The sequence below is a fragment of the Lycorma delicatula genome, chromosome 13 (assembly GCF_047948215.1).
Source record: "Lycorma delicatula isolate Av1 chromosome 13, ASM4794821v1, whole genome shotgun sequence".
Lineage (NCBI taxonomy): Eukaryota > Metazoa > Arthropoda > Insecta > Hemiptera > Fulgoridae > Lycorma > Lycorma delicatula.
In genome coordinates, this window is record NC_134467.1 from 31,038,520 (window position 1) to 31,064,000 (window position 25,481).

At 31.8% G+C, this 25,481-nt stretch overlaps 1 protein-coding gene across 1 annotated transcript in view; it reads left to right on the top strand.

The window, feature by feature from the left end:
- The window catches only part of LOC142333875 (diuretic hormone receptor-like), a 635,861-nt gene that overhangs the window by 137,394 nt on the left and 472,986 nt on the right, over window positions 1-25,481 (top strand). Inside the window, exon 2 of the mRNA XM_075381453.1 lies at window positions 4,835-4,904. Within this exon, the coding sequence (XP_075237568.1) occupies window positions 4,866-4,904 (39 nt within the window). The 5' untranslated portion in view covers window positions 4,835-4,865. The remainder of the gene's footprint in view (window positions 1-4,834; window positions 4,905-25,481) is intronic.

Below are 25,481 nucleotides of genomic sequence, written 5' to 3' on the forward strand. Positions count from 1 at the left end.
TATAATGCCTTCTAAAAATTAAATTCCTCAACTTAAAGTTTTAATTTTATTTTTTTCCGTGGATTTTAAATATTAATATAATAAACATTTAAAGAAACGTTCTTTTTTTAAGTGTTATAATTCATCACTGATAAATTTATTAAAAAATGAATTTTTGAAAAATGTTCCAGATATTTCAGTTTTATTAAAATTGAGATATATATATATATATATATATATATATATATATATATTTTAATAGAAATAGATATATTAATTTATAAAAATAGAAAGAGAAAAGGTTACGGAGGTAGAAGAATTTTGTTATTTGGGAAGTACAATTACTAAAGATGGACAAAGCAGGAGCGATATAGATGCCGAATAGAACAGGCGAAACGAGCCTTCGGTCAGAAATATAATTTAACATCAAAAATTAATTTAAACATCAGGAAAACATTCTTAAAAGTATATATTTGGAGCGTAGTTTTATATGGAAGTGAAACTTAGACGATCGGAGTATCTGAGAAGAAAAGATTAGAAACGTTTGAAATGTGATGCTATAGGAGAATGTTAAAAATCAGATGGGTGGATAAAGTGACAAATGAAGAGGTGATGAAGAGAGAAGCATTTGGAAAAATATAGTTAAAAGAAGATTTGATATGCATGGAATTTCCCCCGCCACAACCCCATTCGGTCACCCTAAAGCATAAGACCGAATGTCTGTGCCACAAAAGGCTACTGAACCTCGAATCAGTTTAGCGTCCAGTCTCCTAACTAGCTCCTAGAGCTGACTTAATTACGTGAACGAACTAAGAATGGTGCCACACACCAGTTGCTTTGTGTCCCACCACTCCTCACTAGGCGTGGCAGCAATTGGCTGCCACGCCTAGGTCGTTGAATGCCAGCAAATAGCTGTCCACCAATATTAAAGCGCTTGGAGCTTTAATTGGCTGATCAGCCAGTTCTCGGGTAGCTTCCCACAGCAGCGAGGTAGGAGTCTTTCCTTTAAATAAATTACTAAAACCGGTTGAACAATGCAACGGTATCAAGGAACACCCACACGGACCGACAATGCGGCTCACGCCACATTGACCCACCGTTTATGAGTACCCAATTTTCCCCTTGACCTCTAAGTTCCAGGGTGTCCTGCGTTAAAAGAAGAGACAGTCTTATAGGCCACATATTAAGGCATCCTGGAATAGTCGTTTTAATATTGGAGGGACAAATAAATGAGAAATGTTTTGGAGGCAGGCAACGTTTAGAATATGTAAAAAAAAGATTAATGATTTAGGGGGTATATCAAAATAAAACTACTGGCACTAGATAGGGAATCTTGGAAAACTGTATTAAACCAGTCAAATTAGTGAAGACAGAAAAAAATATATATATATGTTTTTTAATTTTATTATTATTAATTAATATTAAATTATTTAATAATTTGTATCACTGGTCTTTATTGTGCGATATAATAAGGCTTTGAGGTTCTATTATATAAAATAAACACAAATAAAAGCCTGTTATTATTATTTATCTAGAGAATACTTTGTATAAGTTTATTTTTCACTTTGGTATTATTTTTTTTCTTCCTTATATTCTACATTGTAATACAATAAAATACTCAAAAATCACTGCCGTACAACCTTTTCCAATATCAGTAAATCCAATCTATATTTCGTATAATATTACAAAAAGCCTATACATTGAAAAAAAAAAAGTAAAATATATTCGGAAATTTTTACATCTCATTTTCCATCGAATATTGTTTTTTTTTTTATCTTGCATTCTGTTGTTACCTGTTTTTATTGTTTTTGCTTTCCTTTTTTTAGTTCTTAGTTTATATTCGTTTTCTTTTACGATATGAGTTTCTTTATTTTAAGGTTTATAAAAAAACACTTTTATTTTATTTCCTAATTTTTTTTTATATATTTTTTTTATTTATTGATGGTATAGTATAAAATAAAGAAATCGAATAAATTTTGTCTAAATTAATAAATATACAGGGGTGTTTTTAACGTAAGATCGATTTTTAAATAAAAACAAGATTGAAAAATATAAACAAATTTTACGACTTACGCATAAAAACGATATTTTTTTACCACTTTTTTATATAGCTGCCTTCAACTTTAACACATTTTCTATAGTATTTCCTTGGCTTATTCATTTCATATTTTTCAAGAAATTTCACCGCCAGTGACTAACATAGCGATGCTATTTTTCAGTTTATAGTTATCGTCGAATCTTTATGATAAAATCCACTGTTTAAAGTATAGAGAAATAAATTAATCATTGCAGCCTGAATACAAGTCGAAAAGACAGAATTCATATTCGTGGAAGATCGTAATACTATTGTTTTATTTGCCTATAGACAGAGATATAACACAACAGTACAGTCTGGGCTTAGTAATACTGAGCAAAGTGACAAGCTTGTCAATCTGTTCTAAATAAGAAATGTGTTGTCCGTTTAAAAAGTTTACTGGATTTTTTGGAATCTGTAATTTCTTTCTGATTAGAGTAATAATATAATTACAGAAAGGAACACACTGGTGGCCAAGGTGGAAATAAACAGACTGTTCCCACCTCAGGAACATGAAGAGAATATGGTTACTTCGATCAAAAGTGTCAGACAGGCCCAGCAGTACTGTAATATCAAAACTACGAGCCTAAGAAGAAAGGATAGGAAAGGAAGAGCGACGATGATGCCTTGGCGCTAAGGTCTAGGAACTTCCGAACTTCGAGATTCCCGGGTTGCTGGAATCGTCCCGGAATTATGAAATAGGTAGCACTCCCGGTAATGACATATCCAATGATGGCGGCCGTAGATAATCACACCTCACAATAAGAAAGTCGCTTCTCCTCGGAAATAATTTCTTGCGACGGTTCCAGGAAGTTGGATCGTGGGGTGGTAGTTCAGTCGGCATGGGCAGGAACACATAAGCACTAAGTAACGTCAAGCGGAACCAATTGTGAGTCCGAAATGCTCTATCGGAGTGTCCGTAATTCGATTCCCCACCTCAAAAAAAAAAAAAAAAAAAAGGTAACACAATTTAAAAAATTTACATTACTGTGATCATAAATTAAATAAATTTAACCTGATATTAATTACACAAATTTAATTAAGTAAACCGTATTATTACAACGGTATCATAGTTCACAACATTACTATATACTAATAATTTGAACATAAGGCTTATTGAATCGGAATAAGTTGGATATAGCTGCGGAATAAAAAAAAATAATAATATTTTTTTTATTAATTTACTACATAATTAAACGATCAATATTACCTTAAAACAGTCTTTAACCAGTTTCATCTTCAGTTTCCGTAGAAGAGTTTTAGGTAGATTTCATAGAAAAGCGACGTTTTGTAATACGTACCAAAATTCGACTTCCGTAAAATTTCGACATATCTTCGCGTTTCCCATCCCTCAGACCCCAAAACCACCTTCAGTACAAATGTTTATACATATATATGTATATATCACTTTTTTATGACCACAATAACTCCCGTAATTTTATGCCAATCACTTTTAAATTGATACATGAAATTTTTTTTTGTTGTCTTCAGTCAAATGACTGATTTGATGCAGCTTTCCAAGACTATACCTATCTATTTCTAGTCGTTTCATTTCGGTATACCCCCTACATCCTACATCCCATATTCCAAATGTGGCCTGCCTACACAATTTTTTCCTTCTACCTGACCTTCCAATATTAAAGCGACTATTCCAGGATGCCTTAGTATGTGACCTATAAGTCTGTCTCTTCTTTTAACTATATTTTTCCAAATGCTTCTTTCTTCATCTATTTGCCGCAATACCTCTTCATTTGTCACTTTATCCACCTATCTGATTTTTAACATTCTCCTATAGCACCGCATTTCAAAAGCTTCTAATCTTTTCTACTCAGGAACTCCGATCGTCCAAGTTTCACTTCCATTTAAAGCGACGCTCCAAACATATACTTTCAAAAATCTTTTCCTGACGTTTAAATTAATTTTTGATGTAACCAAATTATATTTCTGACTGAAGGCTGGCTCGTTTCGCCTGAGCTATTCGGCATTTTATATAGCTCCTGCTTCGTCCATCTTTAGTAATTCAACTTCCCAAATAACAAAATTCTTCTACCTCCATAATCTTTTCTCCTCCTATTTTCACATTCAGTGGTCCATCTTTGTTATTTCTACTACATTTCATTACTTTTGTTTTCTTCTTGTTTATTTTCACGCGATAGTTCTTGCGTAGGACTTCATCTATGCCGTTCATTGTTTCTTCTAAATCCTTTTTTTCCTCTCGGCTAGAATTACTATATCATCAGCAAATCGTAGCATCTATATATTTTTTCACCTTGTACTGTTACTCCCAATCTAAATTGTTCTTTAACATCATTAACTGCTAATTCCATGTAAAGATTAAAAAGTAACGGAGATAGAGAACATCCTTGTCAGACTCCCTTTCTTATTACGGCTTCTTTCTTATGTTCTTCAATTATTACTGTTGCTGTTTGGTTCCTGTACATGTTAGCAATTGTTCTTCTATCATATAATCATGTGTAACTTGTTTATATAGAAACCATTGTCATATAACAAAAAGTTATTTTTATTTTCTAGTAATTAACAATAACAGAGTAATTAATTTTTAAGCAAGATTTGTTTTGGGAATTAAACCCCTAACTTTCTTTTTATGTAATACTAGCAGGTCAATTTCTGTATTATTCGTCAAATTAATTTTTTATATTTTATTTTATAATATATTTACTAAATTATACATCTAAGTATTTATATATTTATATACACATGTTTTTTTTTTAATTAATTTTATATATATATGTTTATAATCAATTTATTATATGTTTACAGGATGTGTTTAACGTATTAATTCCAAGCTAGAATGGAAAATAAACCACTCAATGAATCATCATGGGCAGAGGTAAATTCAACAATATTTTTAAACTAATTTAAAAAATTACTAAAGTAATTTTTTAGATTTTAAATTAGATTACTTAGATTTTTAAATTTAGTAATTACTAATTACTAAATTTTTTTTTTGTTGTGAAAGAACGAGTATCAGTAGCAATTATCCCGGTAGAAATTAGTAGCATATTAAGAGATGGCATGTTTAACCGGGATTCGAACCCGGTACCTCCACATAAAATGCCGAGACGCTACCTACTTAGCCACATAGGTCGGCTTAGTATAGGAAATATACTAATTTTATCTTTTTATTTATAAAATAATAGTAATAATAATAATAAATAAAACAGTAACTAAATACAAGAGAATTCAAAATAAAACATGAAAAGGATAGAAATATACGAAAAGCTTATTGTAATTTAAGGAAAAGCTTTAGTTTTAGTGCAAGGTAAGTAATTTCAGCGTTTAAGCTCTAAGATTAATCTTGGCAGGATACAAGAAAAAAAATTACTACTAAATCTACTGAAATTCCACACTTAAATCTTTTAAAAGGTTTTTCTTTTTTTTTGTCTACATATATATATATATATATATATATAGTGTGTGTGTGTTTACGTAACTAAAATTTTTGTGCTGTCTTTTCGGATTTTAATTCTCAAAATGAACAAAAAATTTTGATTTCCTCTTCGTTTTCCATCTGTCCATCATTTTGTGTTTACTAATGAAAAATTTATACCTCAAGATAGAATTGTACAATCGCAGTAATATTTGGTATTAACATATACACCAACATTAAATTAATAAATAAAAAAATTAAAGTTCAGAAATACACATTAAATTCAAAATGGCGTCTATGTCAACTTTTCAGTCTTTTATATTTGGGGTGCAAAGATTTGTACTTTAAACGAGCACCCTACTCTTTTGGCCATTCATCACGCATATGAAAAAAATGGCAAAAACCTGAAAATTCTAATTTGAAACTAAGACTTTCACATAATCTTACATATGAGCTTCAAAGCTTGTTGTTAAGTCCATTCTTAAATACGTAGTAAAATTATTTTTTACCTTTTAGTGCGTTTAATTTAAGAGTTGTTTTAATTTTTTTTTTTATATTTTATTTTCTACGCTTTGGTGCATATAATACAGGATTATCATAAAAGAATGGTGCGGTTTTGAACATGGTTTAAATTAAAACAGAATTACTTACAGTTTATGTTTTTAATTTTTCAAATTTGTCGTCTCAAACATTTTTTTACATAATTAATAAATTTCAATATGTGCGCCCTTAGTCGCTCGACAAATGTCCAAACGATACTCGACTTCTCTCCAAACATTAGTTAACATTTCTTCGTTAACGGATGTCATCGCTTCATTAATCCTGTTTTTTAAGCGGTTTAGGTCGCGAATTTTTTGCGTATAAACAACGCTTTTGATGTACCCCCACAAGAAAAAATCGCAAGGTGTCAGGTCTGGACTCCTTGGAGGCCAAAGTATAGGTCCTTCCAGGCCTATCCATCGATCTCCAAATTTTTCGTTCAAAGCGTCTGTGACCGATGCATTGAAGTGCGGGAGAGCACCACCTTGTTGGAAATGAAGTGGATGAATGTCTTCGAGTTCATTGGCTGAGGAAAGCAATAATCGGTTAACATGTCAAGATACATAACTCCATTAATTGTTTTTTCAGCAAAGAAGAAAGGTCCTATTACACGATTTTTCATCACACCACACCAAACATTAACTTTAGGCGAATCGCGTTGTTTCTCAGTAACTGCGTGTAGGTTTTCAGAGCCCCGTATTCGTGAATTGTGTCTGTTAACGCATCCATTCACATGGAATGTGGCTTCGTTTGTAAAAATTATATTCTAAAAATAGACATTTCCTACATCTAAAATCCGACATTTCAACAGAAATGTACCAATGTTCAACGCGAAATTGTAACGTTTTACACCATCATCTGGTTTTAATTCCTGCAGTATCTGGATTTTATAAGCGTGTAATTTCAGTTTTTTACGTAAAACTTTGTGAACTGTTGATTTTGGAATATCTAAACAATTAGCTCTCGACCTACTGATACATACGCCGTTTGAATCGTGAAAATCGGACGAGCGGTTGTTGAGATATTCCGGTAGCACCTCATCGCACCCCCTCACAAATTTCTGAATGGCACCTCGGGGCACTTGAAAATATTATCGTCTGACGGGTACCACTGAAAGTGGATGGAACGTGGTCGAGGAGGGTTTAACAAATTTTTCAGAGCGCTAGGACCTACCATTTATTTGCGATTTTCGTCCGAAAATTCGGATCCCGTTAAAAGTACTAAATTTTCCCAAAATTTCGATCGTTTCTGTACTGAATTGCCAGTAGCCAGTGTATACCCTAATACATATCTTACTTGTTTATTAAACTAATAACGTGTTATCATTTAGCTCCCGTCGGTACTTCAAACGTGTGCGAATTTTACATCCAAACTTACCGAAACAGGCTAGGTTATTTTTCACTAAGAAAATATGCATGTAAACGAGGTTACGTAAGTTCAAGGGGTATTTTTTTTTAAGTTACTAACTTTTGGGCATCTTAGCTACTTGAAAATGTTGCTAAAATGTGTATCTGTATGTAAAATTTCAGAGTGAATGGATAAGCGGAAGTGCTTCAAAATTCGACTGAAACGTTCCGTACCACGAATCTGACATACATAGTCCAACAGCGAGTTAATATAAGTAGTAATAATAGAAACCATGAAATTTTTCCTTATACAGGATGTTCCACATAAAACGCAACCCAACCTTATATTGGTAGGTATTGAAATAATAAAAAGGCATGTGTAAATGTAATTTTAATTTTTATTATTACCATCCATACCTTACATTTAGAGTAAATGTTGGAAGTGGCCGCCATCTTCTTAAATACAAGCTTCAATTCTTTTTACAGCGTTTCTTGCAACTTTTTTCAAAGTTTGTGGCTGGATATTTAATACAGCGTGTTCAATATCGACTTTCAATCGTTCAAGTGTTCGTGGTTTGTTGCTGTAGGCTTTTTCGTTAAGGAAAACCCCGTAGAAAAAAATCCGCCGCAGTCAAATCTGGAGATCTTGGTGGCCACAAGCCTCGACCGATAATCGTTGACAATATTGTAGCCGTTTTTCTTTGTCGGGCTCAAGAAGTCGATGAACCGTTTGAATGCGATAAGCTCGTAATTGTAATCGTTTGGTCGCCCGATGAACAGTTAATTTAGACAAATTAATTTCAGCAGACAAACGTCTGATCGATTTATTTGGCGAGGCGAATAATCGGTTTTTGATTTCAGCGACTGTATCTGTATTCAACACCGACGCAGATCTTTTGTGTTCCTTGTTATTAACAGAACCGGTCTCTCTAAATTTTGCGACTAACCTTAATACTGATGTTTTGTTAGGAGCCGGTTTATCTGGGTACTTATGGCGAAACAAATCTTGCACGGCAACCGCTAATTTCGTACTGAAGTACGACTCGACAATGAAAACACGTTCGTCTAGCGAAAACACCATCTTGTCTCTAGCAATACACTGAACGTTATGATTGCATTGTTGTTACTATCGGTAGTGTTCTACTGCGTCGCCGCGATGTTCAGTTGTTGGTCGAGTCCATTTCAGTAACGAGTAGGGAAGTAAATTTGACTTTTAAAATTTCATGGATGAGTGATTGATGGGTTGCGTTTTATATGGGACACTCTGTATAACGCTTTAAAAATTTCTCGTTTCACAGGGGGAACTGATATCCGGGCGAAATTTTTCGCTAGTCGTACCTTGTAAACAAACCATTTTCGGACATATTTTGATAAATATTTTTTTTCTTATTTTCAAATTCTTTTTTTCCTCCTGAATTATTCTGAATATAGAATTTTCAAATGTATTATGATATTACTGTTCTTAGAAAAAATGTAGAAAAACAGACATATCTTTAAAATCGATTTTTTACCCTATCAGGAAAGTCTCTCTCTCTCTCTCTCTAGAGAGAATTGTATCAGATATGAATTCATGAAATATTCGGTTAATGATTCTATAAATGAAATTTTAGGTCAATGAATGATACCTTTCTTTTGATATAACGTACAGCAATAAAAATAAATAAAACAACCAAGGAAAAAATCACTGTAAAATAACGGAAATAAATGAAAAAACTTATAAAGAAAGAATTTTTTCCACATTCTTTTATCTTTTCGTTCGCTTTGTTTGGTATGTATTTTGAGGTTTCTATTCGTTCTACGATAAACACTTTTTCTTTTTTTCACTATGTTTTTGTCTTTTTCTCTCATTTATTTACCTTTTATTTTTTCTCTCTTTCCTATTATCTGTTTTTTACTTATTTTCTTCATCTTTTTAATATTCAACTACCCATTTTTTACTTTTTTTTTTATCTTTTATTTTTTCTCTTCTATTTATATAATTCTTTATTATTATTTTTTATTAATCTTCTTAACCTATTTTGTTTTAAAATTACGAACCTTGTAAATTAAAAAAAAAAAGAATTATAGTTGTGCGTGCACACTCACGAGAACACAAAATATTATCAGGTGTTTTCTCCACCTCCTTTATGTCGTTATGATTTATAACAGGCATATCTTAAAGTTTCCTTATGACCATCTTCAGACAAGGAAATCTAGAATGAATAATTTCCACAATATATCTTAACGTATAACTTAGAAAATTTTTACATTATTTTAACGAATTTTCCGCTGATATGTAACAAAAGTATATATGGGGGAAAAAAAGATAAATGAAAAATTATATTTTTTATAAAAAATGTGTTGTCAATCTCATATGACTTTTTTTTATCATTATAATATAAAATTTTTCTAAATTAAATTACGTTACGTCTTTTTCATTTTCTTTACTTATTATCTTTATCTTTTTTGTTTTATATATATATCAATAAGTTTCTTTCTGTTATATTCTACAATCCGTTCGGAAAGTTTCTGTTCACTGGAATTACTGAAATGTAATGATGAAACTTTCTTAATTATGATTTTTTATCTTTATTTCATTATTTTATAAAAACGGATATTAAAATAACTGGTATAGTTTATAAAAGGTGTTGAATATGACCCCCTCAAACATCAATACGACACTGCAAATGTTTCAATTTGTTTTCAAACACTATAACCAATTTATATACTGGAATGTCTCGTACGTATGCCATTACTTTGGTTTTTAGTTCGTCAATCGTGCGTGGTCTGTTGCGAGACACTGTTTGTTTCGCTACCCCACATAGAAACTAATCCGGGGGAAATCAGATCAAGCAATCGTGCTGATCACAAACCCCTAAAAATGGTTTTTTCACCAAAACAATTCGTAAAAATATCATTGACCTGAGTTCTGTGTAGCCTGTCTCCATCTTGTTGGAATAAACTGTTTATTGATTTCCACTTCTCTTAATTGACTAATGAAATTTGTTAAAACAGCACAATAACGGTCACTATTAACTTTATTTTCAAAAAAGATTACACCTACAATTGCGCATTCAACTCACAATCCAGTTTTCGCTTCGTGTAAGATGTTCAAAGTTGAGAATTCTAAAGTTCGAGTCCTTGTAAAGGCAGTTGCCTTTATATCATTTAAGTTGGTGTTTTTTCTTTTCCCATCCCCCTAGGCCCGAACCCACCCCTAAAGCACACTCGGTACTATGGGTACCATTGCCTATAACCTTCCCGGCGACTATGCCGGAGCCGGCTATGTCATCCCCGGGATGGGATACCACCGGGTCAGCCGGGACAAGGTTCTCTCAATCGCTTGGCTCAAATCAGGGATCCCCTAATACCTGGACTCGGTCTTTAATTGCCTTCCTCAAATCAGAAGTCCCCAAACAGGAAACCTCCGACCGGAAGTCTTTACGCTTTCCCGTCCTATTCATCCCAGGAGTCCCTGTTCACTCATCGAAAGTGCGACACCTCAGCATCGTACTCCTCATGATCAGGGCTATACAGCCGTACCCCACACTACCCCGCTAAGTATTATCCTCTTTCTCTTCTACTTCTTCCATCGCCTTCCTTTTCAAAATGTTACCCACTATCCTACCAATTAGGTTTCAGTTCCTACGGCTATGCAACATTGCCTCTATTACATTATCCGGTGTTATTGCACCAACAGTAGCCAGCTATTCCCTCCTTTTTTTTTTTTTTTTTTTTTCTTTCCTGTTTAGCCTCCGGTAACTACCGTTTAGATAATACTTCAGAGGATGAATGAGGATGATATGTATGAGTGTAAATGAAGTGTAGTCTTGTACATTCTCAGTTCGACCAAATCCTGATATGTGTGGTTAATTGAAACCCAACCACCAAAAGAACACCGGTATCCACGATCTAGCATTCAAATCCATGTAAAAATAACTGGCTTTACTAGGATTTGAACGCTGGAACTCTCGGCTTACAAATCAGCTGATTTGGGAAGACGCGTTCACCACTAGACCAACCCGGTGGGTTAGCTATTCCCTCCTAGCCACCTACCATCTAAAACTGTTAAACACCATGTGTTTTATGCGGTCGGGTTTTAATTAACCACATGTCTCAGTAGTGGTCCATCTGAGTCTGTTCAAGACTTCACATTTACCGGTACATTTAAATTTATATACCAGACTGCGCACAGATGCCTTAGCATTTCTACAGAGTACTGTTCACACCATGTCGCTGTGCTGTTACTCTGTAACCTGATATACATAAATTAAATTAAATAAATTCATAGGGGTTAGTTGTCGACCACAGTCGTGTATTTTGTGAATTAATATACCTCTTCAGATGAAACCACGTTTAGTCTTAAAAACATAATTTCGACGATACTTACGCAATTTTGGTCGATAAAACGTTTAAACCATATTAATTTAGTCTTTTGGCATGATCTATAGGTATCAGTTCTTGAACACACATTACTTTGTAGGGGAAAAGTACAGTTCTTTCTTACAGCTTTTGATGCGGTAGCAAGTACAAAATTTTACTTTTTTTCTAACTTACCCATTGTCTTTGAATGAATTTCCGACCAATGTATCGGAAATATCCAGCAGCTTCTGTTCGTTTGGTTTATGGATCTTCCACTTCGATCAGTATGTTCGAAAAAGCCTGTTGACTGAAATTTTCTGACAAGTTTTTGAACTGCACTGCAATAAGGTACAAGAATATTTAGAAACTTTTCAGAAAACTTATGCTTCACTAAATCAAGACCTGTTGTTTTTTTTTATACCCCCTCCCATGAGCTGGACCCACAGTTATGTATAATGCAGTCCAAGGGAGTGTTCTTTAATTCTAAAGGGCATTCCCGGCCACCAGCTGAACATCCGGCAAGGCAGGTGACCCGCCGATTGACTCTTTTATGCCTTCCTCTAACCCCCAGCGAGGAGACTCCAGATTCAGCAATGCCGTAACCTTCATCCACACTCCAGGAGCCGGGTCTCGTCTTTTGAGTGCCTTACGCTTCAAATGGGGAGTCCCCAAGGGGATCCCCCACCAGGACTTTGGTTTCAAGACCCGTTCAACAAGAATAAAGCGTTCCTCTACCGAAATAAACACGACATTTCTCATAACTGTTAATTCCGATAAACGATGAAACAAAAATAAGCACGTTTAATCATAACTTAATAACTGATGTCTTGGTTTATTACTGACAACGCCCAACGTACTCACAGGGTATTCAACCTAACGCCGAAAGAACAGAATGTATTATACAGAGTTATCATAAAAGAATGGTGCGGTTTCAGTAATTCATAGGAAGATTGTAGGGAAATTTCTAGATGTTATATTGGTATCCCTAAAAGCCTCCAACCCAAAAGTTTGCACTGACTTCCCGAACATACTGTATAATTGATAGGTCTAGTAAAACCGTATTTCAGTGTTACTTAGATTACAAAGATTAACAAAGTGAAACTTTGAAAAATTTTATGTCTCTAGCTTATAAAATACAACTTAAAATTCCGTATTTCTTCGATAACAAAAATTCATTATAAAATTTTTAATTTTTTAACCATAGATTTTTTTAATGATTAATATATAAAATTTGATTTTTTTTCTTATATTCTTTCAGAAAATTACACCAATTAATTAAAATCAAGATATTTTAAACAAGAAATTCTTGAATTTTAATGTTATATTTATTTTTAATTTAATTGCTTTATTATAAATGAAATGTAATAATATATTTTATTTTTCCATTATATTTTATTCCTTTTTTTATATTATATTTAAATAAAATATTTTATTACTAAAAAAATAATGTTTTAAATTTTAATAGGTACGATAATTTTATTTAATAGAGTTGGTAGACCTGTAATACGATTTAATATAATAGTTTTTACGATCAAGCACTTTTTTTTTCATATAAGTTTTGTATTAAAATAATCCATTACTCTTTTATGATAATTTTTATTACGTATCCTAAAAATGTAATGAATTATTACGATAATGACATAAAAATAATATATTTTTTTTATTTTATTTTATAGTTTTATTAGGTTATTTTGTTTTGCGTATCTATTGTTTTATAGATTTTTATTTATATTCAAAAGAAGAATCATTCTTCTTCTTTTTTTTTTTAATGAATACTTTTAATTCATTACTTTACTTCTCAAGGGAGCTAGGACCTCGGCATGTGGCTTAAAATCTTCCCTGGGATAACGCGAATATATTCTAAAAATTTAAAAGCAATCGGTCGATTTTTTTCTCGCATGATGCATTAACAAACAAACAGACAAATTTTTGACTTTATATATTAGATTAATGTTTACATTTATTTAATTAAAATGAAGGTTTTGTAATACTAGTGAAGAAAACTCCCGTGGGTATTGTCACTTAATTTTGTAGAAACGAGAACAAAAGGATTTAAATTGCTGTGCATGCTGTCCTTGGTAATGGTTTCCTTCGATTTTATAATAATTAAATCTCTTATCTTTAAATTTATAAAAAACTAAATAATACATATTCCTCTCTAAAGCTCTCTCTCTCTCTCTCTCTCTCTCTTTAATTATATTTCATTTAATAGTATAATTTTTTTTTAATTCATGAATTGTTATGATTTACATATTTTATTATAAATTAATAATATTATTCCTAAATTACAGGTATTTTTTTTTTTTTTAATTAGACCATACGGTCTGAGTTATATACAGAGTGATTCACGATTAATGTTACAAATTTTCAATACATGTTCTACAGATTCGAATAAATAAATAAATATATATAAACATAGGTTCGAAAAAAAAATTTGTTAGCGAGAGTAAACTGGCGAAAAATTTCGCTCTGATTTCAATGTCTTTTGTATAATTAAGGTAAAATGTAATTCTTGAGATTTAAAATAACGGGTAAATGCATGCTTTTATATATAAAATCTAATCTAAAAAATTGAAAAAAAAAGGTTTTAAACGGTAAATCTTATTAAAAAAATTAGGTCCTAAACTGTATCTTTAGAGGTTTTTGAGAAATTTGGTAAAAAAACAAAATATTGGCGTCAAAATACATCCTATCGTTTGTTTAGCATAAAATAATTTAGTTAAATGGCTAATAAACAAATAAAATTTTTATATAAAACTTGTAGACAATTTGATTCTGATTAAATTGGTATGAATAAAATCCACCGAAATTAATAGAGTAAGAATTACAAAGTTTATACAGAAAAAAATTGGCAGATTTTACTAGGCATTAAACAGAACATAATTTTCAATATTACAAAACAAAAAAATTAAATAATTTACAAAAACAAAAACGTTTCTGAATTTATGTTTTGATAAACCTTTTTATTTCACTTGTACAGGGGGATTTTTTAGTCCTGTTACCCAATTGTTAATGTCTGGTAATTTTTTTCTAAGAAAGGGAAATTTTGTTTTGTGACACGAAGTTAATAGCGCGAATCAACCGGTATAGATACGGCAATGTGAGTTGATTCTTCTTGAGCTGTGTAAACGATTGTGCCCTTTTCCGGTCGTGTTACGAACAGAATGTCTTTTACCATAGAACAACGAGTTTTCATTCTTGAACAGTATTTTGCTATGAAATAGTACTCGAGTGTAAAATAATCATTTCAAATTAAATCTGTTGGTGTTCCTCCGCCAGAAAAAATGTCAATTTCTAGGCTAGTAGACCGATTTCGAGAGACAGGTAGTGTTTGCCACAGAAAACGTAGCGGTTGACCGAATCGCTTGACAGATAACGTTTTAGAGATTGTGAAAACATGATCGCTGAATACTCCATGGAAAAGTTTACGAAAACTTTCCACGCAAGTCGGTTTGTCGTATTCGAGTGTTCAGAAAGCCGCTAAAAAATTGAAATTGTATCCGTATCGCGTACGATTAGTCCAAGAAGTTCAGCCTCCAGATTTAAACAAGCGATTACAATATTGCCGTCGTTTTAGGTCTCTCGTAAACGATAAAGGAATCGAATTTTTAAACACAATGTTCTTTCTGAAGCTTGTATCCACCTCGACGGTTATGTGAAAAGTCAAAACTGTCGAATTTGGGCGGTTGAAAATTCTAACGCTTTACAAGCCAAATCTTTTCAGCCTGAAAAAATTCTTGTGTGGTTTGCGATACCTCGTCATCGTATAGTCGGACCGACTGTAAACGGTGAAGTATACAGGAATATCGTGTGCCAATTTGTGTCCTTCCTGGAACCTCAAGAACGGTATTGCCGGTTTCAGCAAGACGGCGCTACATGCTACACGTCTCGAGAAACCTTCCTCCGAGTAAATTAAAGTTTTTCTGAAATTCTGTGAAGGTCAGTTAAGGGGCAAATTCAATTGTTTCTTATGGTTTTTAAGCTGGAAATCGAAAAAAAATAGATCCCAGAACTGTATCTCTCTTAGTTGCTAATATTTTCCATATAAAACGCCAAATATAGGGTCAAAAAACACGGTGGCATCTTTGAAAGTATTTAAACCACATGAAATACTACTTGTAAGGAGCATTTTATCATTTTCATAAAAAAAAAACAGTAAGTATTCTTTGTTCCTCCAGTTATTTTCTACTGTACATAACGAAAAAGTTTTGTTTTGTTGTTAATAAATGTAAAAAATACAGAACAATTAGTTTAATTAGTCATGCATCAAAAATCTTAACTAGAATTCTATACAAGATACTATATATAATTCTATATAAGAATTGAGAGGAGAGTGGAAGAAGTGTTAGGAGAAGACCAATTTGGTTTCAGGAAAAGTATAGGGACAAGGGAAGCAATTTTAGGCCTCAGATTAATAGTAGAAGGAAGATTAAAGAAAAACAAACCAACATATTTGGCGTTTATAGACCTAGAAAAGGCATTCGATAACGTAGACTGGAATAAAATGTTCAGCATTTAAAAAAAATTAGGGTTCAAATACAGAGATAGAAGAACAATTGCTAACATTTACAGGAACCAAACAGCAACAGTAACAATTGAAGAACATAAGAAAGATGCCGTAATAAGAAAGGGAGTCCGACAAGGATGTTCATGGATGTACATGGAACTAGCAGTTAATGATCTTAAAGAACAATTTAGATTCGGAGTAACAGTACAAGGTGAAACGATAAAGATGCTACGATTTGCTGATGATATAGTAATTCTAGCCCGGACTAAAAAGAATTTAGAAGTAACAATGAACGGCATAGATGAAGTCCTACACAAGAACTATCGCATGAAAATAAACAAGAACAAAACAAAAGTAATGAAATGTAGTAGAAATAACAAAGATGGACCTCTGAATGTGAAAATAGGAGGAGAAAAGATTATGGAGGTAGAAGAATTTTGTTATTTGGGAAGTAGAATTCCTAAAGATGGACGAAGCAGGAGCGATATAAAATGCCGAATAGCACAAGCTAAACGAGCCTTCAGTAAGAAATATAATTTGTTTACATCAAAAATTAATTTAAAGGTCAGGAAAAGATTTTTGAAAGTGTATGTTTGGAGTGTCGCTTTATATGGAAGTGAAACTTGGAAACTTGGAGAGCTGCATCAAACCAGTCAAATGACTGAAGACAAAAAAAAAAAGTTAATAAGAGTCGAAATGTTTAAAATTTTATTTGTAGTTTTTACATCAATTTTATTTTATCAATTTAATTATCAATTATTTACATCAATCTTCTTACAATTAAATTCTCTACAATTTATTTTAAAAAATGTATGATTTATTGCCAATTTAACAACGTTATTGTACGTCAAACGTAAAAAAAATTGGTTTTTTGATGCTATATTTGGCGCTTTACATGAAATATCTTAGCAAATAAGAGAGATACAATCCTATTTTTTTCGATTTCCCAGCTCAAAGACCATAAAAACAATTGAAGTTGCTCCTTAATTGACCTTTCTAGAATTTCAGAAAGCCTTAATTTACCCGGAGGAACTGAAATTGGGGCGAAATATTTCATCCTGTATAACTCGCTAACAAAGCGTTTTCGGACCAATGTTATATGAACTTTTTTCTTATTTTTAGCCTCTACCCTCCTGAATCATTCTGTATATATATTTAGTATGTTTTTAAATAATATATCATCTTTAAAAATTTTATGTTCATTAATTAAATTTGTATTATTACAGTAAAAATGATATTTTACTAAATTATAATATACATATTAGAAATTTGTCTTTTAACTAAATTGAAAGATCGAAAGTTTATCTCTCAATGTGCTGGTAAGGTGAAGTTTATTAATTTTAAATATTATTTAATTAATTAACATAACAGCGGTACCCTGTTAGAGAAATTAAAAATTATTTTATATGAATTATACTTTCAAAACAGAATAAAAATTAACATAAATTAAAAAAAAGTAATAAAGGAAAAAGTTTATTTTAATTATAATCTTTTGTAATATAATATCATTAATTATAACAACAGTATATATGTATATATACTACTATACTCACACGCAATGTTAGGATAATTTCACGCGTAATAATTAATCCCGAAAATACGTTTCTTTACAAAATATAATTATTAAATTTCAATTAAGTATCATTATTATTATTATGAAATGTTTCGTACATGATATTTTGCACAAGTGAATGCTTTAATTTATACATGTATGTGTGTGTGTTCGCGCGCGCGCACGGGCTTAGTAACAGTTCATCCGTAAAACTATTTTAATACATTGTCACGAGAGATGAATTTCATTTTCCCCTTTTATTATGAAAGATATTTTGATGGTTTTCTCATTAAACATTCCTAAAATTTTTCTCTCTGAAAATTCTTTCTTTCCATTTTTATTATTATTATTCCAATCTGCGCGTGCACAAATTGTATATTTTTTTTTTATTAGAAATCATGTGGTAAATTTTCTAAATAAATTAATCTTTATAATAATTATAATTGATTTTAATAACTACATCTCGTATGTAACTTAATAAAATAAAAAGTACATCTTTAGATTTGACGTTCCTTTGTTAATTTCCAATAAAAAAATAAAATTAATATATATCCTAATGAGTATGTTGCAATCTGTTCAACTTACTGAACAATAAGCAACCCCCCCCCTCACGACCCAATGAGATGAGAATATGTATGAAGTGTAAATGAGACTCAGACCGACCATTCCTGAGACATGTAGTTAATTGAACCCCAACCAGCAAATTACACAATTGTCTAGTTTTTTTTTGCCTTCAGTCATTTGACTGGTTTGATGCAGCTCTCCAAGATTCCCTACATAGTGCTAGTCGTTTCATTTCAGTATACCTTCTACATCCTACATCCCTAACAATTTGTTTTACATATTCCAAACGTGGCCTGCCTACACAATTTTTTCCTTCTACCTGTCCTTCCAATATTAAAGTGACTATTCCAGGATGTTTTAGTATGTGGCATATAAGGCTGTCTCTTCTTTTAACTATATTTTTCCAAACGCTTCTTTCTTCATCTATTTGCCGCAATACCTCTTCATTTGTCACTTTATCCACCCATCTGATTTTTAACATTCACCTACAGCACCGCATTTCAAAAGCTCCTAATCTTTTATTCTCAGATACTCCGATCGTCCAAGTTTCACTTCCATATAAAGCGACACTCCAAACATACACTTTCAAAAATCTTTTCCTTACATTTAAATTAATTTTTGATTTAAAAAAATTATATTTCTTACTGAAGGCTCGTTTCGCTTGTGCTATTCGGCATTTTATATCGCTCCTGCTTCGTCCATCTTTAGTAATTCAACTTCCCAAATAACAAAATTCTTCTACCTCCGTAATCTTTTCTCCTCCTATTTTCACATTCAGTGGTCCATCTTTGTTATTTCTACTACATTTCATTACTTTTGTTTTGTTCTTGTTTATTTTCATGCGATACTTCTTGCGTAGGACTTCATCTATGCCGTTCATTGTTTCTTCTAAATCCTTTTTACTCTCGGCTAGAATTACTATATCATCGGCAAATCGTAGCATCTTTATCTTTTCACCTTGTACCATTACACCGAATCTAAATCGTTCTTTAACATCGTTAACTGCTAGTTCCATGTAAAGATTAAAAAGTAACGGAGATAGGGAACATCCTTGTCGGACTCCCTTTCTTATTACGGCTTCTTTCTTATGTTCTTCAATTGTTACTGTTGCTGTTTGGTTCCTGTACATGTTAGCAATTGTTCTTCTATCTCTGTATTTGAACCCTAATTGTTTTTAAATGCTTAACATTTTATTCCAGTCTACGTTATCGAATGCCTTTTCTAGGTCTAGAAACGTATGTTGGTTTGTTTTTCTTTAATCTTCCTTCTACTATTAATCTGAGTCCTAAAATTGCTTCCCTTGTCCATATACTTTTCCTGAAACCAAATTGGTCTTCTCCTAACACTTCTTCCACTCTCCTCTCAATTCTTCTGTATAGAATTCTAGTTAATATTTTTGATGCATGACTAGTTAAACTAATTTTTCTGTATTCTTCACATTTATCTGCCCCTGCTTTCTTTGGTATTATGACTATAACACTTTTTTTTTTGTCTAGTATTTTGTACATTGTCTTGTATTTAAATCCATATAAAAGCAATCAATTTGTGGTATTTTTGATTCGAATCTCAGAACTATCGACTTCGAAAATCAGCTGTTAAACAACTGATTTCCGACGATAAGTACCACTGGACAAGTCTGGCGGACTAAATTTTTCTTAGCGGTATTAAGACATAATTGAAAATTCTCCTTTATTTAACAAAATAAATAAAATATTGAGTAAAAACTTTGTAGAGAATTTAATATTTTTTAAATTTATATAAAACTGTCATCTGAAAAAAACTGAAAAATCGCTTTCGGCACGCCGGAAGGCGGAGGTAGATTTCACCGTTGCTAAATAGGGGATAAAAAATATTTCCACCTTAAATGTAAGAAAAACTTCAAATTTACTCAATACGACAATGGTTGCATGAGAAAAAAGTTTCACATGTTTAGCATACGACAAAAAAAAAAAAAAAAAAAAAAAAACCCATCTTCTTACAATTCCAGCAACATTTTGGTCATCCTTTGCCGTAAGGGTTGGTCATATCAAAAATTGTTACAGACAAAAGTTTTACGTAATGTTTAGAGGACTAATGACCACTTTAAAGTGATTCGATATTGTGCCTATTAAGGGAAGTATGATATGTTTTGGCTTTAAAACCCCTTTTTTGCACCCTTGGGCCAATGGTTAGTGATATGAAAAAAACTTTACTTAGATAAGTATTAAGTCTTTATCCAAAAGAATAGTAGGAACTTTAAAAGAATTCCATATTTTAATCAATAAGAAAGTTATAGCGATAATTTTGTGTTCGAAAAAGCCGCCCCATTTCCAACCCTATGGTCCGATTTTGCCCATTAAAGTACTCTACTGAGATTTTGAGTCCTTATACTTTATGTATCATTTTGAAAGTGATTGGCGCAAAATTACGGCAGTTATCGTGTCCACAAGAAAGTGAAATATATATATATATATATATACTAGCAGACAATGCTTCGCATTTGCTATATATATATATATATATATATATATATAGAGAGAGAGAGAGAGAGAGAGAGAGAGAGAGAGAGAGAGAGCGAGAGAGAGAGAGAGTGGGAGAGAATGAGTTTAAATGAACACAATCGAAAATTTTATAAAAAAATTAAAAAACTGAACTTCACAAATTTTTCCTTTCACTTATTCTTCTTCTCGTTTTCCCTTTCCCCCTTCTCCCTTCCCCAATCCCAGATTCCTTTTTATCCTTTGCTGTTTTCCCCTTTTCTCTTTGCACCTTTTCCCCTTTTCACCGTTTTCCATTTTCCCCTTTTTCTCTTTTGCCCGCGCGTAAATCGGTCTATTAGTTTTTTGGTCTTTAGCGGACACACATACGAACATGCCTTTTATATATATAGAATAAAAAAGTCTGTTTGTATATTTGTTTCGTAAATATCTCGGCACCGGCCTCAGTGTATAGTTTTTGCAAAAATATTTCTTTTCACATAACTAATATTCATATTCTAAATATAAACAAAATCGGACCATAAATACAATTTTTCGAAATATCTCAACCCAGCGCCATCTAGCGGGTTCTTTTTTTGTAGATATAATTCTTTCCATGTAAGTAACATGTGTTCTGGATATGAGCCAAATCGGACAATAAATACATTTTTTTGGAAATATATCAACCTCAGCGCCACCAAGCAGGGTCCAAACTAATTCAGAAACCTTCCCAGGCATGCGTCCAACCATTCCCCAAAGTTTCATCGCTATCGGATGAACGGTTTAGGTAGGCATAAGAGACATACAGACAGACAAACATTCATTTTTAAATATATATATATATATATATATAAAGTTTTGAACTGACGGTGGTTTTGGGGTCTGGGGAAGGTGAAACGCGAAGATATGTCTATATTTTCCTAAATTCGAATCGTGGTACCCATTACAACAAACCGATACTTGACAAAAAAAAATACTGTATTATAATTTTAAATTAAAACAAGTATTTAAATGTTGTGAAAATATCTAAAAACAAAATTATCAATTATTAAAAATAAATTAATATAGATAATCTAAATTACTATTAACTATGTTTTATTTTTCTTGCCTGGCATCATACATCTAGAGTTATGCTGTATGAGATATGGTGATCAATCGAAAAATTTGGCATGATTTTTCTGCATTTCTCGATATTTTACCACCTAGAAACTAAAAAAAAAGAGTAGGGGTAATATTAGTGAGTACAAATACATTCGTACGTACGTATTTACTTATGTCGGCGTATTTGAATTTAATAATTATTGACTGTGTAAACTGATTTTGATGAAATTTCACACAGAGACACATATGTATATGGGATAATTTGTTGGTAAAGGTTTGGGATCAATATCTCCAGGTGGTGGGGTAGATAGTTTCTTTGGGATCAATTTTCTCAAAATTTTAAAAACATAACCCCCACTTTATATTAAACTACGTATATATACTTATCTTACCATTTTTTTTAAAAATCCTTTCCCAAATTTCTCCCCTTCCCGCAAAATCGAGAAAATTTTATTTATTGTATATTTTTAACAGATTTTTTTTTTTTCATGTCTTCGTAGGCATAGTAGTAGTGTAAACGACCCAAAACAAAAAAATTATTTGTGGGCAATATTGGATTTGAGAGAGCCAATAAAATTTTAAAAATATCGATTATTTTAATTTTTTAAACCTTTTTACTCCTTGTATGAAGTAAAGGAAGTATTGTGATCGCAAAAAATTTCGGTTTTCAGATTTCAACGGAAATATCTATTTTGATTATCCCTGGATCCATTTTTACTAGTTTCGGCGTGACGTCTCTTCGTTCGTACGTATATATCTCGTGTAACTCGAAAACGATTAGTCGTAGGATGTTGGAATTTTAGATTTACGACTGTTGTAACATGTAGTTGTACACCTCCTCTTTTAATTGCAATCGATTGGATCAAAAGTGTCCAAAAAAGTCCAAAATCCAAAGAAAAATTGGATTTTGCACTGTTTTATAACTGCAGTAATAAGCCCTCATTGAGAGCTTTTCAACCATATGTCATAAGTGGTACTTATTTTCATTAGTTCCAGAGTTTTTGCCAAATAAATTTTAATTAATGAAATAATTCGATCTTACAAGGGGAAGGCACATTAGTTCGATCAGATTTCATCTCATTTCTTGTTGTTAATTTTTTTTTTTTCATTTAAATATATTGATTTATTAATAATTAATTAATTAATTAATTAATTAATTAATTAATTAATTAATTAATTAATTAATTAATGAAATATTTGGATCTTTCAAGGGGAAGGCACATCGGCTTGAATCAGACTTCATCTCCTTTTTTTAAATTTAAATATATTGATTTATTAATAATTATTAAACTCTGATTGTAAAAAAAGTTTTACCACAAGTAATAAATTAATAATAAAAAAAAGAAAAAATATCAAAAATAATTAATGAAATAAAATTTTATTTACGATTCATTAAAAAAAAAGAAAAAAAGTGTATATATAATTTAATAGTGGTAAAAGGAAGTCATATGGTACCTTAAACAAATTTTTTTAGAAAATTTTATCTGCGAGACTTACCGTACGGTTCACCTTTTCATTGTAATTGTTTTTGGATATCACTACGTTTTTTAAGATTATTCTTTTATTTTTTATTTTTTTTTTGTAAATTACTGATTAATATCTTATGGATTTATTAATAAAATTTATTAATTTGTCCTTTCTAGAACAAACAAATATACATTCTTTGAATTTCTAGGTCAACGTTTTTTGTTGATAGTCATATCGTTTACTTCGTACCATTTTTTTTCCTTTCTAATAAAACTAGTATAATGATGACCTTCAGGAATCGAAGATACGTGATGTAATATTGCACTTATTACTTTGTAAGTGTAACCCTCGACTTTCATCATATCCGTGGACACACTTTTTATATTATTATTATTATACGAACTTTTTTTATTTCTCCATCGATAAGTTTAAATAGTTCTAATTGTAGAATAAAACTTTTTGCCGATCGAATTTATTTTTGTTTTTTGTAAAAAATCTTTGTTGCTATATTTGGAACATTTTCCTACCTTTCGTGTTTTTTTTTGTGTTTTATTAGCAGCTATAATCTCTTATAAACTAATACTTTTATTTTTTTTTAACGAATTGATGAGAATTAAAAAAATTGTTTCATTTTCAGTACTTTCATTTACATAAGAGCATTTACTATTAAAACAATCTGTAGTATACTTTCTTTTAAATTTTAAGATTTCAAGTAGATTATCAAGTTTTTGTACGCTACCTAGTACTATCAAGTACTGCTACCTAACGGTACGATTCGTAAACCCAGCTTTTTCAAGAGAAAATGACGTATCGAGTCCCGCGGTACATCAAATGAAAGAAAAAACGTTGTCTAACGAAATTCAAGGTATTTTTTTGAAAGTATTCTTTATTACAAATCTAATTGAACTGAAATATAACGTTTTAATACTTATTTTTTTTATTTTTTCCCCCACTTTCATTTCAATTTTAGGTTAGATCATGTTTAGAACTGTAACCATAGTTCGTTCACTTCGCCGTGCTGTAAAGTTCTGCGAAAACTTACCGGCGATGTTTTAATAAACTTCTACATAAACTTCTATTTAAAAAATATTTTATTGTATTAATATCTTTCAGTAGTTGTTAGGGGCGTGAGTCAGAATGACTTAAACGGCCATATCAACATTAATCAGTCCTCTGAGTACTGCGCAGCTGAAAACAATGGAAAACTACAGCTGCTTTTTTTCCAAGAAAATGTGGCTCTCTACATTTTCATATAACAATGATGGAGGCGCCTTCCTTGGTAAAATATTCCGGAGGTAAACTATTCCCAAGTTCGGATCTCCGGGTGGGGACTACTAAGGAAGGGGTCACCAGAAAATTAAAAAATAACATTCTACGAGTCGGAGCGTGGAATGTTAGAAGTTTAAAAAAGGTTGGTAGGCTAGAAAATTTAAAAAGGGAAATGGATAGGATAAATGTAGATGAAAAAAATAACCTAGTAGGAATTAGTGAGGTTCGGTGGGAAGACGAAGGCGACTTTTGGTCAGGTGATTTTAGATTAATTAACTCAGCTTCAAATAATGGGCAGGCAGGAGTAGGTTTCATAACGAACAAGAAGATAGGGAAGAGAGTAGAGTATTTCAAAACGCATAGCGATAGAATCATTGTAATAAGGATAAAATCAAAACCTAAACCGACAACGATTGTTAACGTCTATATGCCTACAAGCGCCCATGATGATGATGAGGTACAGTGTGTATACGAAGAGATTGATGAAGCAATTAAGCACGTAAAAGGAGATGAAAATTTAATAATAGTTGGAGATTGGAATGCAAGCATTGGAAAAGGCAAGGAAAGAAATATAGTGGGTGAATACGGGCTGGGCAAAAGGAATGAAAGAGGGGACCGACTTATAGAGTTTTGCACGAAGTATAATTTAGTAATTGCCAACACCCGATTTAAAAATCATAATAGAAGAATATACACTTGGAAAAAGCCAGGCGATACTGCAAGGTATCAGATAGATTATATCATGGTTAAGCAAAGATTTAGAAATCAACTCGTTGACTGCAAAACTTACCCTGGAGCAGACATTGATAGTGACCATAGTTTGGTGCACGAAAGAACTGAACTGAACTGAACATGAAAATAAACAAGAAGAAAACAAAAGTAATGAAATGTAGT